Genomic DNA, 14832 nt, shown 5'->3' with positions numbered 1-14832 from the left:
TAGTAATGTAATGCTGTCTGTTTGGATAGCTCTGTGTTTGTTGGTGGGTTTATACATGTCACACTGTATGTTTACGTACATGCTTTATGCTTCCTTTTCCCTACTGCCCTCCGTGAGGCATTACAGCTAATTTATTTTAGGGTAACAAAACTGCTCCTGTCATCAAGCACTATTACAGACACACGCACTGTGTATCTGGATTGTGGGAATGGCTGTGATTTCTGCATAAATGCACACGACGTGTGGTATGTGCAGGGGTGAATACTGGTGAGACAAACAGCAGTTGCTTCTAGGTAGTGCTAAATGATGAATCATTTACTTGACAGCATTCTGCCTTTTTTTTTTTTTCCCCTAAGTCATTGGATGCTTGTGTGAATTTTTTGGCTTTTTCCCAGAGTCCACACTGCTTCCAGCTGAGATGCCAAACCCCACTGCCGTTTGGATTTGCGCAACACTGCTTTAATACCCAGAGCTCCTCCATAAATAGTTCTGCTCTCCCCACGCCCAGCTAGAAAACAACCACAGGAAATCGGGGAATGTGCAGCCAGCACAGCTTAGCTGGCACTAATTGATCTGAGCCAGCACAGCCTGCATGAGAGCATTCATGTACATAGCCTGCACTGCTTGCTGTCTGCCGCTGCTACCTCAGGAGCTCCAGTGCCTGCTTTTTAGAAGACACCATATTGCTACAGCCTTACAACAGCAGCAGCGTTTTTGTTGTTGCTGCAAGGAGTTGCACTCGTGTAGGAAGTGTACGCAGCCGCCCCCTCTCTCTCTTCCTCCCTGCCTTCCTCCCTCGCTTTTCATCCCAATCGATTACTGGAGGCTTCTTCAGCTGCATGCAGTTGTCAGAGCAGGCAGTCTCGGGAACTTGCAGTGGCTTTCTAAAGAAGGAAAAATTCAAGGAAGGCAGATGGGCAGATGTTTTTACCGGTGTGAGTGAGCAATTAGTACGTAGGGGTCACCGAGCAGGGGATTTGGATTTGGAGCTGGAAACATCAGGGTCTGTTTGTTTGGATCTTTTTAGCTAAAGGCGTGAGCTTACGGCTGCTGTGACTGCAGGGATTTTTTTTCTTCTTCTGCCTCCTGAAACCTTTTTTTTTCCTTTCTCTCTTATTTCTGTGGGTGTATGGGAATATAGCTGACTTCAAGTATGAAGATTCAAGAGCATCCAAGCATTCCTGAAAACAAGTTGCAAAGAAATCAAGATGCTGATGATCAGGAAAACAGCTTTGTGTCAGAAGTGCCTCGGCTGGATTTGACAGCACTGTGTGATGACAACAACTGGGAAGGTAGGATTGTGTGATGGCTGGTTGTATGAGTGAAACGAGAGAGGGGGAAACCTGAGTGGGCTGGGTATATCTTTATGTCATCATGTTCCCTTGCCCAAAACAACAGGAAAGCAATTTTGTCCTGAATATGGAACTGAAAGTTTGGAGAAACTGGAAGCGAAATACTGGATGGGTACCAATTCTAATTGTCACTTAGAGGAAGAAAATTAATTGTTTTATTCTTGAAGTTACTTTCATGTGCTGTTTAGTGCTGTTAAGTCCCTGAGTGTTTCAGGATAACTTACTTCTTGGTGGCTGGTCACTTGAGTATTAAGCTAGACTCCTCTACACTTCAAAGAAACTGGGTATTTCACAGTCTAAAAGAAACTTCCTTCTTTCTCCTTTTTCTTCCACGTCAGTCACTATTTGGAAATAATGATTTGGATCTGAAAAGCACAGCTGGAAAAAAGGCTGTCTGTCTGCTACTCTGTCCTTTGATGGCTCTTACAAACAACTCTTTTTTTTTTTTTTTTTTTTTAATACTGCTTCTTAGCTCTCCTCTCCAGAGTGCATGCTTGGTTGGCTGTTTGCACTGACTCGAGTAGGAAACCTGGGGGAACTCTGGGGGTGCCACGAACCTCAATTGCATTTGAAATTGAGATGAACTGAAGGTGTCCAGCACCTCTGGGATCAAAGCCTTTTCCAATTACTGAGTATGTCTCTGTGTTGGTTTGTGCTTTAGGAGTGAAAGAGGGGCTTTGACAGGGAAGAAACAGGAAAATGCAAGTATGGTATTTTAATAAAGCAAGAGAGGGAAAATGTGTAACTAAACTATTGCTCTAAAAAAAACAATCTGTGAGGAACGCTGAGAAGTTGAGTTCTCTGCTCCTGCCTCCACAGCGTACGTGACCTAGTATATTTTGCCTTTTCCTCTAGGAGGGGAGTAGTTATGACACTTTGGACATGAGTAAAGAAAATGCACGGCCATGGCTGCCTTTGATTCAACAAAGCAACTAGTCACCATGTATGGGAGAGAATTTCTCCACTTGCTTGCTAGGCGGGGATTCCCTGGGTTGTATCACCACGCATGCAGCATGGCTGATCAAAGCGCCATGGAAGGGCTCCCAGGAGGCCTTGGCTGCCTTACGTGTTTGCTGAGATGCTAATTAGCACTGCCCTGCAGGGTCTCGAGCCAGGGTGAGCACGTCTGTGTTCTCAGAGGTGATGTGTGGCTTCAGCCGTCATGTGAACCTTTGGAAATAGTGACTCGTTTTTTTTCTTCCTGGGTTACTAATGGGAGTCATATGAATGCGTGAAGGGGAGAACACAGTTCCTTTCTGTCTGCCAGAGGCTTTCCCACCATGTGAAATAAGTTGTACCTTTGGTACAACTCCCTCTTCGTAGGCATGCTCTTATGTTTTGGATTCTAGCTTTCTTGCCCTGCAAATACAAAACAGGATTATAATCACAAGTGACTGTGCTTGAAGAGTGCTTTTCTCTGATTCTTCCTTCCTCTGTGCTGTTCACACGTATTTCACAAGAGGAGGAGGTGGGCCGTTGCAAAAGAATCAGCTGTCTGGGGTGAGAGGGATGTCATCTAAAATACTTGCCTTCCAGAATCACCATTTTGTTGGCGCAGATGGAAGAGCAGCAAAATGGTGCCTTCTGTGTCTCAGCAAGAAAAGACTGAGTCTTTCCTAGCTGTGGATGTGACATCAAGCTCGCAGCAGTCAGGAAGAGAAAGATGTTAACGTCACCTCTCAGACTGCTTCTGCAGCTAATGGCAGGGTCTGTCATTGAGACTGGCTTTGCAAGGCAGGGTTGTACCACTCATCCACAGCTCTAGCAGCCAGGGCATCCTCCCTTCCCCTGCCAGTTTGTGTCACTCAACCCTCCACACGTGTCTTCAGGATCTGTGCCACAGCTCTGGTTGCATCCCTGGTGAAAAGGGAAAGGACTGTGCCTCCAAATACAGTAACACTGAGTTATTTATCACTTTGCTCTAGCAAATTTGGTAGCTCCATCTATCAGGAAATTACCCATTCCTCCAGGACGTAGTTGAGCTGACTTGGGTGCAGGGTCCTCAGTATTACACTGCAGGAGATACAGAGCACCTAGTGACCAGGGCAACAGCTGGGCCTTTCACAAAAGGCTTGTGAGAACAATTACAGGTTGAGGGGTTGCCTTCAGCTATAGCTGTCGCTGCCTCCAGTCAAATGTTAGGAAAGGGCTTTGAAGAATGGGCACAAAATTATGCAAGACAGCCTTGTGCATTGACTAGCTTTTATTTGTCACTCAGGCAGACCCTCCATCATGTTAAGACCAGAGCTGCCTTAAAAACCCTCATTCAGGGGCACAGAACTGTGATAACTGCTGCCAGGTGAGCTGGCAGGGCCCCCTGCCTTTTATGTTGTGCTAGAAGTAATTCTTACCAGATTTTTTTTTTTTTTAAGGTTCACCACATAGTCAAATCTGTACACAAGAGGAGAGATTTGCTGTGCTTCTTCAGGCTGTGTTCCCTTTACCTGAAGCTGAGCAGAGAGAGGACAGAGAAGTTTGCTTCCCACTTCTTCCAGTGCATAGGCTCACACTTTGCCATGCACCCGCTTTCTGCATCTGCCTTGCTTGCTAGGTATAGGGGCATATGTGTAGTAATCATCTAGTACGTAGGGTGCGAGCAGTGCCCCAGCCAAATTCAAGTGCTGAACACTTAGCCTAGGTGCATTTCCCATGGTCCGAGAGAAGTATTTTACTAGCATGCATTTGGCGGATGCAAATCAAATCGTTTCATTCTCAGGCTGGGTGTGAACTGAGCTGTCTCTGTGAACTGGGATGTCTGACTGCTAGGCTTGCCTGCTAAGCCGGTCAGTTGGTGCCAGCTGAGACAGCTTGCGAGCAAGCGTTTTCAGAGCTACTTCCATAGCAAAGGTTTTTAATTGTTGTGGATTACATTTGAATCGAGTGCTGTGAGCGAGGAGGACAGAGTGTTCTCTCACAGTCCAGCACTATTGTGCAGATTTCTTACCAAATGTTTCTAATTCAAGCCCAGAACTTGCTATCCTGCCCTCAAGGAAAATCTGGAAGTATGTTTCTCTCCGAAACAGCGGCTGGCCCTGTCAGCAGCTTGGAGCTGAACAGGCAGTACACTAAATCGATACGATACGTGTGATTGCTGCCTACGTTGCCTGATTACTAACATTTTAAAAAAAGTTCTGTGGATGAGGTTTCAAGCAGAGCTTGCAGTAACAAGCACTTATGAAACAATCAGTGGACGTTTTTCTGCAAACTTTAAAGCTTAAAAAAATAGAAGAATAAAAGCAGAAGTTTAAAACACAATTTGAGTTCTCAGTGTTGAGAACTCAAGTATTGCAGCCCTGAGTCCCTGAGGGTGAAGCTGATATACAGATAGTTTTGACACTGGCTTAATTGATACTTTCCCATGAAAAAAAAGAGTAATGCAAAAAAATCCAGAGAGTATAGCAACAGGGAAGCTGGATTTAGATTTCTTTTTTTCAACACTGTGGACTTAGATAAATCAGTGTATTTGTGTGTAACACTCTTTAGCATAAGGAATCAAAAGGTGATGAAACACTGCATTTTTATTACTATGTGTAGAAAAGAATAATTTCATTGTTTACTGATTTTATTTTAAAGCATCAATATTTTCAAAATGTATTTTTTCATTGTTTATTATGATATTGTATTATAAATAAAATACAAAGTTGGCTTGCTAGCTGAGAGATGTGTTATCTCACTAACTGAAAAGGCGTGGTAGCACTTTATTGGGCCATTCTTTTTGATCTACGTAGGAAAAATACCTCCTGATGTATTCAAACAAGGATGTTTTCAAACAGTTATTTGTAAGATGAGTAAAATAGGTTGTTACTGAGCTAGCGAATGTTCTGGAGTTTTAAATTGCTTTACTCACTTCATTATGACAGATCTTTCTGGGGTCTTTCAAGTGGGATTTAATACTAGGACCTCAGGTGTTGTAATTAGTTCAGGCTTTTTAATCCCTCCGGACCTACTTCAGTTTACAGCAGCTAAGATGTGGCCTCCTTTATTTGTCAGATGGGTGTGTGTAAGAGCAGTGTTAGCTGCATATATCAGCTCTGTTGCTGCAGAGAGGGAAACAGGAGATGCCCACAGCATTTTGCTGGCTGCACGTCAGGTGGGATGAGTGTGCGGGCACTCCTCTGTTGGCCCTGCAGCCCCCAGTAAATTTGCCCCCTGTGGCAAATATACAGTGTAATAAAGTAAAGTCAGGTTTTGCCACAAGACAGCTTGAAGCTCACCAATAATACACCAATTTGAATCAATTAATCGTTCTTCCTTCTCATGTGATACAGGTTTATTAATATCTCCAGCCCTCTACGCAGCAGGTTGGCAGAGAGGTTGGGTTGTGTGCCTACAGAGTTCTGCAGAGCAACACCTGGCAGATGGCTGGCAGCTTTGTTGAAAGATTAGCTGGTTGTGGGATTTTCAGGGGAAGTGCCGCACTTCTGAAGGACTGCAGGCTCAATTCCTGCGTATTTCACTACTTCTGCGCTAACTTAGAAAAGGCGTACCTAAAAGAAATGTGTTGTGAGTCTGACCAAGAAATAGAAATTTTTTTCACCCTTTCTCTGTGCTGGTATAGCCATGGTGGTTAAATATTCCCAAATAATTTTTTCATGAAAGGTTGTCATTATGGAAAATTGGGAAAAAAATAGTATGTGGAAAGAATGTGGAGATGAATAGAAAACTGAGTGTTCTCTGAGCAAGAGAGATCTGTTCAAGACAGAAGATGAATACGGGTAACTGCTGTGTCAAGTGAATGGCATAGAAAAGGTAAAACGTTTACATTCTTTACTCAGATTTTATTCTTCAATTAGCAGAAAGGGGAAAGGGTGACAACATTAATCCTGATAGCAGATACTTCAAACCTCAACCATTAAGTCCAGGAATTCAGCAGCCTTCAGAAAAGGCTCAACGCTTTGATAGCTTGCTTGGATAAATGAATAACAAAAGATATTAAGTATTCTGTTAAACAGGAATTGATTGATTTGCTCTGTCAGAAAAAAGTGGCAGCTTACACTTAGCGGGTTCCTGTATATTTGTTCAATCCAGCAATTTCAGTGCTTCCAGCTGAAGCACCTGGCACCTGGCCAGTATGAGAGAGAAGGCAGTTGGACTACAGCTCTGGTCCATTTCGTGATCTGATGTAGATAAAATCCATAATTCTACATACCTAAGTATGTTCCTTAATTGCTGTTACATTCGGGGGGGGTTAGCCATTTTGTGTCCAGATGAGATTTTTTTCTTCTAAATACTTATAGTCAGCAAGGAAAACAAGTTACCCATAGAGTCAGGCCTTCCAGGAGCAAGAGTTAAAAACAGCTGATTTTCTAGTTAAAAACAGCTGATTTTCTATAGCAGCCATTTCTTCTGTCAAGTCTCAAATTTGATTTTTCCTTTTAGGACTTTTTTTTCCTTCTCCTTTTTAACACTTTCTCCTTTGGAATGTGAGTTTCTGTTTTGAAATCAACAAAATGGAAAGTACACATACCTTGGTCTCCGCTAGCTTGCATAAAGTGCTTTGCTGTCTTTTGGGGTTTGATCAGAGGCTCTTTGAGCCATTGCAATTCCCTGAATGTCGCATGCTATCTGGAATATAAATCCACCTTGGGACAAAGTCACATGCATCATGCATGATTAATAATGGCTTTGTTAGCTGGTGTGGTAGGAGCTTAATTTGGTTACTGCTGGATATGCTGCTGATTTCTTCCAAGTTTATTCCATGTATGTAAATCCCATGGAGGTGTGATTTAACAATTTCCAAGAGCAAATTCTGTTTGGGGGTGAGAATGTATTCCAAAAATTGGAAGTGAGAGATATTTGGAAGAACCGTGTGCATCACTTAACCTTATTCCTGCTAGTCATGTATATCAAATTTGTTCCTTTTGTGTTACTAGCCTTTATGTTGCTACAGCAGATCTTGTGAGGACCTTCCTGAAATCATGGGAGATTCAGGGAAGTGTGCGACACCACCAAAGTGTCACAGTTTGGCTGAAAGGTTTGCCCTTTGTTTCACCTTCCTTCTTACCAGATTCCTTGAGCAAAATATTTCACGTATTAGGAACTGCCAAGGTTGAACACTGCTTAGAAAAAACTCTTGTTCCAGAAATTAACTGAGAGAAGTGCAGGCTGCATAAGCTTTCCAATCCATGCCAAAACAGTCTACGTACACTTGGGACTTGCACACCTCATGGAAGTAGCCTCTGCGAGCCAGGCTTTTACGTGCTTTGCTTATCACAACACCTTTGAGAGGCTCTTATGCAAAAACCTTCAGCCATCCCTTTCAGAGCAAGGCATCAGTTTGCATGCAGCACAACCTCGAAGCAGACGTGTGCCATCTGTATTGATGTGCTAAGGAGGAAGGAAAGAGGAGGAGAGCATTGTTTGACAGCTGCGTACAGGCAAAATACCACTGAACCTGTCATTACTGAATTGCAGATGATCTTGTGCTGTCCGAATTGTACGTGGGGGGGAACAGCATAGAGGTTCTGTAAGGGAATCCTCATGCAATCCATTCAGACCTATGTTAATGTTGTTCAGCAAAAGGAACTACTGCTTTTTATTCAAAAATTGATAACTTCCAAAGCCCCTTCTCTTTGTTGAAGAAGAGTAGACACGCTAGTCATGGGAAATAATGAGCCCATAGCTCTGTGACTGGTCTGGGAGCTTTCTATTAGGTTTTTGTTTTGTTACTTGACTCTAGAACTATTTGTTAGACTTGTAAGTTCAAAGCCTGGCTCTTAAACTGTCTAATCCTGTGGTGCTAAGTAGGAGCATGCAAATCAGCTTAGTAAACTATCTGAACACAAAACGTTAGACTCCTCATGGCATCTGGAGGGAGTGATCACAAGATTGAGGCTATTGCTTTCCGTGGGCTCTACTATGCTAGTCAGCAATGCTAAGTCGGGTTTCCCTTTCTCTCCCACTCCACCATCTCCCTGTAGAACATTGCTTTTACTTTCAGCTGGTTAGATTGTCCAGGGGACTGAAGATTTCCTCACTCTTCTACCGTGCTGTTAAGCAGCAGGATTGCACGTGAAAGAGAAAAGGGGGAAACTCAGACGATATTGCCATAATTGTTAATTTACAGGCCAGACACCCTGTGGAACTGGTAGTAACGTAAGACACCTTTTCCTTGCAGCCTAGAAGAACCTATGCTTACTTCTAGTCTTTGAACTTCCAATAGCGGGCGGCAGGGTCATATTGGAGTGCTGGAGGCTACGGAAGGACAATTAATATGCTATTCATTTACAGCATTTGTACATCCTGAAACTGAAGAAAAATCCTGTGATCCAGTTGCCTCCTTTATACTGCCATGTGCCAATAATTCTCTCTTGTCCATCATAACTTTTTCCTCAAAGGTGCTGGCTGGTGATAGCCTCATTTGGTGTTATTCCATGGTAATTACTCGCCAACTTTTGGGTACAGTTTTCTGTTGCACCTAGGAGATTATTTATGTTTGTGTAGAGTACCCACTGTGGCCAGACAGTGCTTTGCATTGTTTTGTACACTGGGCAGATGTGAGTAATGACCTAGCAAATGCCTGACGACAAGGAATCATGGTCCACAGCAAATGGGTCAGGGTTCATTAGAAAAGTTGCCTGGAGTCTGTCGAACATGTAAAACAAAAACGATAAAACCAGCCTTTGTCTTACTGTTCCCAGAGCCCATCCCTGCTCTTTCCTCATGGCAGCGAGACGGCTTAGACTCAGATGAGGCTCGCCTTTCCCCGCAGGCTGGTCGCTTAATTCGCCAGCTTCTGGATGAGGACAGCGATCCTATGCTGTCCCCTCGCTTCTATGCCTATGGACAGAGCCAACAGTACCTGGATGATACAGAAGTGCCTCCTTCCCCTCCCAATTCTCATTCCTTTATGAGGTGGGTTGTGATTTGCCTGTACTGACTCTTGTACCCAGCTGTAAAGGGTTTGCACAGTTGCATCAAGCAACATCCCTTTGGATCACATAAGCCGGATAGCTATGCTGTGTTGGGTTTCTGTTCCTACTGACGGGGAAACTGATATTCTTAGAAAAGTTCTTGGTAACTCATCGTTTCTGGGTTTGTGAATTAATATCTAGGGAGTTGCTGTTGCTGAGAGATGCTGTTACAGCATCTTTTGCTATCTGTCATTACAGAGTAGCAACATAGTTTTCTCACTTCTGTGGGATTTGCCTTTGTTTACACAAAGCTTAAGTGGCCTTCTCTGCATGAAGATGTACTGTGGCTGTTTGGATAAGCTCTTCCTGCAATCTCTGCTCTTGGTAGGAGGCGGAGTTCATCTTTGGGATCTTATGAAGATGACAGAGAGGACCTTACCCCTGCACAACTCACCCGGAGGATTCAGGGACTGAAGAAAAAGATCAGGAGATTTGAGGACAAATTTGAAGAGGAGAGGAAATACAGAGTGAGTCTCTAGGAGTTAAGCATTTGTATGGAGAGGTATGCATTAGCAACAAAGGGAAGGGACATCTGGGAAGTCTGTCAAACACACAGAGGGCTTGAAAGCTTTTATAAGGAAAAAAGAAAAAAAAAGAAAAAACCTGCTGCCCAAAACCAGAAAACGTGCATCCATACCAAGCAAATTACCTTTTCAGACATTATGTACTATCAGTGCAGCACAAGAGATAGCCTAATAAACTCACAGGATTTTGATCACTGCTTAAGACAGCATGCCAAAAGCATACATTCAGTGTGTAGGAACAGTTATGTTAAACTTCTATTTGTTTATTTATTCAAGTTCAGCTTATGGGAAGCACAGTTGCGCATGTCATTTGCATGATGGTAATCCAAGGACACCAGTGCATTGCAGAGGAGAGAGAGCAGCCGCCTTTACTCCTGAGCAAGGAACCACAGTCAAGTGCTGCTGAGCAGTAGCAGTGTACTGTACTCTAATTATTCCTGACATGCCCTTCCGATGCACAGAAAGCTTTTTAAGGAACTAAAGCTTTCCATGTGTGCATCTTTGTTGGTGATCTAAACCACAAAGGATTCTACTGAAAGGATCTTGCCTGCAGTAGAAAAGGCTGGAAGAAATGCTCAGAGCTTGCTGTAGCCTAGCATTTGGGTTATTTCGGGGTCTTCGGATGTAAGGCAGTCTTTGGTGTGGGTACATACATCCTAACACTTCTGAAACTGTTCATGCTAGGCTTCCTTTATTTTGGAGGTGCCCTCTTGTTAGGAAACAATAGGCACCAGGATTCCAATGTGCATGTGGCCTTCTGAGCCACTCCTACAACTTAATATTTGCTATCAAAAGTTTTGGGTTTTCTAAAAAGAAAATCAATCTCATGATGCCCCTAAGAGACAGTGTTGTGACAGGCAGGAGCAGTTAAAGCAAGGTCTGAGATGAGCTGGTCAGAGCTATGCAGGTGCCAGTCAGAAGCCAGTGCCCATGCTCTATGCTGGGTCCGCATTCTGTTGTACCTCTTTTTGTGACACATGCTTGTTTCAGTGGGTTTGTCTTGTTGGTTTAACACAGATTCAACATGACTGTTCTTTCCTCCCAGCCTTCCCACAGCGACAAAGCAGCCAACCCTGAAGTGCTCAAATGGACAAATGATTTGGCCAAATTCCGAAAGCAACTTAAAGGTGAGCAGCCACCACTTGTGCACCTTCGGGGGGCAGCTGGACTCTGCCTCATTTAAATTTGATGTTAGGCAGTGATCCTGTCACTGTCACATTTTAAAAAAGAAAAATTACTCATCTTCCCCGAAATGTCCCCGTTTAGAGTCAAAACTGAAGATATCGGAGGAGGACCTTGGCCCTGTTGTGCGTCAGCGGAGCAACACGCTCCCCAAAAGCTTTGGCTCTCAACTCGAAAAGGACGATGACAAGAAGCAAGACCTGTCAGATAAATCTGCCAGGCCTGCTGTGGAAGCGACCCTTGATTCTATCCAGAAGAAGCTTCAAGAAAAACGAACAGAGACAAACCGACCTGAAGATATTAAGGTACAATGTAGACGGATCAGATTTAAGCCTTTAAGTACAAGTAGGTTAGGTAACTCATGGCTGCACAGTCACTTGTGAAAGTCCTGTGGTCTTCTACATTTCGTCACAAAGTCTACAACCCTTACTCCTGGCTCACTTGCTTTAGTTTCTTTCCCTCTGCCTTTAGTATCTGAATTATTTTCCACAGCTCGGTTCCTATTGAATGTCATTGTGTGCTCTTTTTCTAATCCTTGTATTTTCCAAGTAACGTTTCTGAATTATTGCAATATTTCCTGCCCTGTATTTGGCTATTTCTGTTGTTATGTCCAAAGGCTTTTGCCAAATTCTGAGTCTTCCAGTGATTCTGGAGATTGGGTCATCTGTTTTCTTCTAGTTCACTCCAAAGCTCAATGCTCTTCTCTCGGGGCATTTTATTGCTGCTCTTCAGAGTTTCACACTGAGCTCTGTTAGCTGCTGTAATCTCTGAGGGTTATCAGCAGGGAGTTCTTTGTGTCTGATGTTGCTAGTTCCTGAGGTTTGGGCAGCCTTGTAAGCGAAGTCCTTGAGTCTGCTGACACGTAAATTGTGCAGTGCTTTGTAAGAGGCTGGCAGACAGCATTATCTTTGTTTACTAGATCTGCAGAAGAAGATGATACACACAGTGTGTGTTTGGCTGTTTTCTGATGGTAGCAAGAATCCACAGCCTGGCTGTTTAAAGAGAACCTGTGATAGTATTTGGTGCTGTGATAGGGAGAGAAGGCTCAGTGTCAGGCAAGTTCAGTGGGGGAACTGGCAAACTTAATTAGGGAAGTGTTCTCCAACTGTCTGCCCCTTTTTTGGCTTGGTCCCCTCAGCCTGTCTGCCAGAGCTTTTCACTCCATAGCAGAATTGGCAGAAGGAGACGGTCTGACTGCACTTCAGTTCTTGGTAAAGTGTGTTTGTGGCAGTCAAAGCAAAGATGGCAGGCTTTGCAAGAGGTACTGGAGCTTGTCTCGGAGAAGAAGAAGGAACATGTGTGTTGTTGTAGAATCTTAACTGAAAAAGAGTCACCATCATTAGAAGTTGCGTACCGTTGTTTTTTCAAAGCACACTGATAATCGATAAATCCCCCTTATGTACATAAAATACCTTCATATGCAAAGTTTATATGGTTTTAATCTGCTTGCATTGTGCATAGGGTGCTACTCATGTTAACAGTCTCTTTGGCCATATAGCTGGGAAAAGAGGACTGGAAGGCAGAGATGAGTCTTCAAAACATTAATGACAAAATGACATGACTTTGGTTAGGCCACAAATCAGTATTGTTTGAGTTCAGGAATCTGACTTTTTTTTTTTCCTTCCTTTTCTCTCTCCGTGCCACTTTTCGTAGGACATGACAAGAGATCAGATAGCAGCTGAAAAAGTGGCTCTTCAAAAAGCATTGCTGTATTACGAGAGCATTCATGGCAGACCGGTATGTACAGCAGCATTTTTTTTCAAAGTACATCTTTATATGTCTTTGTCTGTGGTAAATGATCCCACTAATGCTCCTTTGATGTCACAGTTACTAGAACTTCTTGCTGTTCAAACCACACATGCATCCTCTAATCCACCTCCCTGATCCTTCAGTACTGCTGCTGCTGAGGAGTCTGTTCTCAGCAAGGTGATGTCTGCACGCAGCGCTGGGCTTGGCAGATACCTGTAGGACCGAGCCTACAGTCGGAATGAGGCTGAATGTGCATTATTTTGGCATCACACTTGCCAGGATCCACAGACATCCAGTTTGTGGCCCAGTGGACTCACCAGCTTTGCCGGGGATACAGTCTGCGTGGGAACAGTTGTGTGTGACCCCACATCCAACCAGGAATTTTGCAATTTGCTAGTATTAATGGCTAACTGGGAAGATGGGTGTGCATACATTGCTCCTTCTTAGAGGAGCTACAGTGTGTTTCTCCTGGCACCTTGCTGTTTGCAGGGAGGCATCTGTACCTTGCTATTTACATAATCCTCTTGTGCCAAAGGGTTCATGAAACAGTTTTGTCTCCTGAGCATCACAGCATAAGTTGAGAGGAGATTTCATTTTTCCCCTGAGAAACAGATATGTTTTTTTCCATGTGCCAGTGGAAGCAAAGGGCATGAGGCTTCTTGCACGTTTGATCTTAACAAAGGAAAATTATTTGTGAAGACAGAGAATTAAGTATTGTGTCCTGTTGATCCCTGCTGTGGCAGAAACACGGTGACTTCCAGGCCGCCAGGTTGGCTTTGTATGAATCCCTCTTCCTCTTTCACTGATGACATTATAATCTTTGCTACCAGCTGTATAGGTGAAGTAACTTAATTTCAGAGTGGTGCTAATCCCTTGAGCAGTGGCTTGGGAGCAGCAAATTACTGCTTATAAGGAGTACTTGATTAGTGCAGCTGACAAATCTGTCATTCTGCTGCTGCATGGGATTCCTGATCTCTTCCTTCCTTTTGCTCCTGAATTATTTCCTCCTTTGTCCATTGTTTTTAAAAAAGTCTCACCAATTTATTTAAATGCCTTCATGAAGTGCTAATATCATACAGTCACATATACCAGCAACTGAAAACAGTGTAGTGGTATGAGAGGACATGCAGTTTTATTCTTGTGTAAAATAGCAAAAGGCCAGCACACGGGAATCCACTTAACCTTCCCTGTCTTCTCCATGAGACAGAGTTTACAACGATATAAATCAACAGGTGGCATCTTGGTGAAGTGAACTCACTTAAATCTGTTTAAAAAGAGAACAAGCCCAGAGCCTAGCTTGTCAGCTTGTCAGCATACCTTTTTTTTTCTCCCCTTTCTGATGCATTATTTATACAACTGCTTTTTAACTTGTTTATTTTTAAGTAAGCAGTCTATACCTAGCAACACTGAACTGCATGGCAAGGAAGACTGCAGCTGATCAGCTTTTGCTGTTCCCAGCTCCTGGCACTGCAGCAGTGGAAAAGTACTGAGAGCTTGAGGAGAATGGGGATAGTTCAGCCAAGCATTTTTTTTCTTAAAGATATTTAACTAAACAAGAAAAACAATGGAGCTCAGATATATTGTGCAACTGGATCTTTCTGCACCAGTGATAGATGAACTTGCAAAGGTGGAACTGAACTGTTTTGGTTAAGTCAAAAAGTCCATCTCTGCAGAAATTCTCAAGCTGCTCTAACAATGCAAGCAATGGTCTGTTCCTCGGCTGCTGCTCTTCTGCCATGTGGAGTGTGCCCCAGAGTTGTGTCAAAGGCGCCATTATTCCAACAGTCTTTTTGCATTTTGATGTTCTCCCAAAATATGCTCAGGTTTTGCTGGTATTACTTATGTTTACCTAGTGAGACAGTTTGGCCGTGTGCTAAATGTTTTCTTTCAGAATCTGCTCTCTGTTAAGTGTGCTGGTGTAAGTCTGCAGGGCTGACTTAGGCCCCATACACTTAACTTCCAATGCCACAATTAATTCTCTGTGTTTTTCCTCCATACTGATATTCAGATACTGAAGCATGTAGTTTATTTTTTCCATTCTTCAACATACCTAAGGATTTTTTGCCCATTCCAAGGCTTAGGTTTATTTTTCTGTACCGAACAGTGCTATTT

General features: G+C 43.3%; 1 protein-coding gene across 1 annotated transcript in view; it reads left to right on the top strand.

Moving 5' to 3' along the window:
• Window positions 1-14832, top strand: part of FAM13A (family with sequence similarity 13 member A) — a 132291-nt gene that overhangs the window by 103788 nt on the left and 13671 nt on the right. The window contains exons 13-18 of the mRNA XM_059817530.1: window positions 1142-1292; window positions 8993-9206; window positions 9594-9732; window positions 10835-10916; window positions 11056-11276; window positions 12625-12708. Coding sequence (XP_059673513.1) covers window positions 1142-1292; window positions 8993-9206; window positions 9594-9732; window positions 10835-10916; window positions 11056-11276; window positions 12625-12708 — 891 coding nt within the window. The remainder of the gene's footprint in view (window positions 1-1141; window positions 1293-8992; window positions 9207-9593; window positions 9733-10834; window positions 10917-11055; window positions 11277-12624; window positions 12709-14832) is intronic.

The sequence above is a fragment of the Gavia stellata genome, chromosome 5, assembly GCF_030936135.1.
Source record: "Gavia stellata isolate bGavSte3 chromosome 5, bGavSte3.hap2, whole genome shotgun sequence".
Lineage (NCBI taxonomy): Eukaryota > Metazoa > Chordata > Aves > Gaviiformes > Gaviidae > Gavia > Gavia stellata.
Note: the sequence above shows the minus strand (reverse complement) of the source record. Positions and strands in the feature narration are given on the sequence as shown.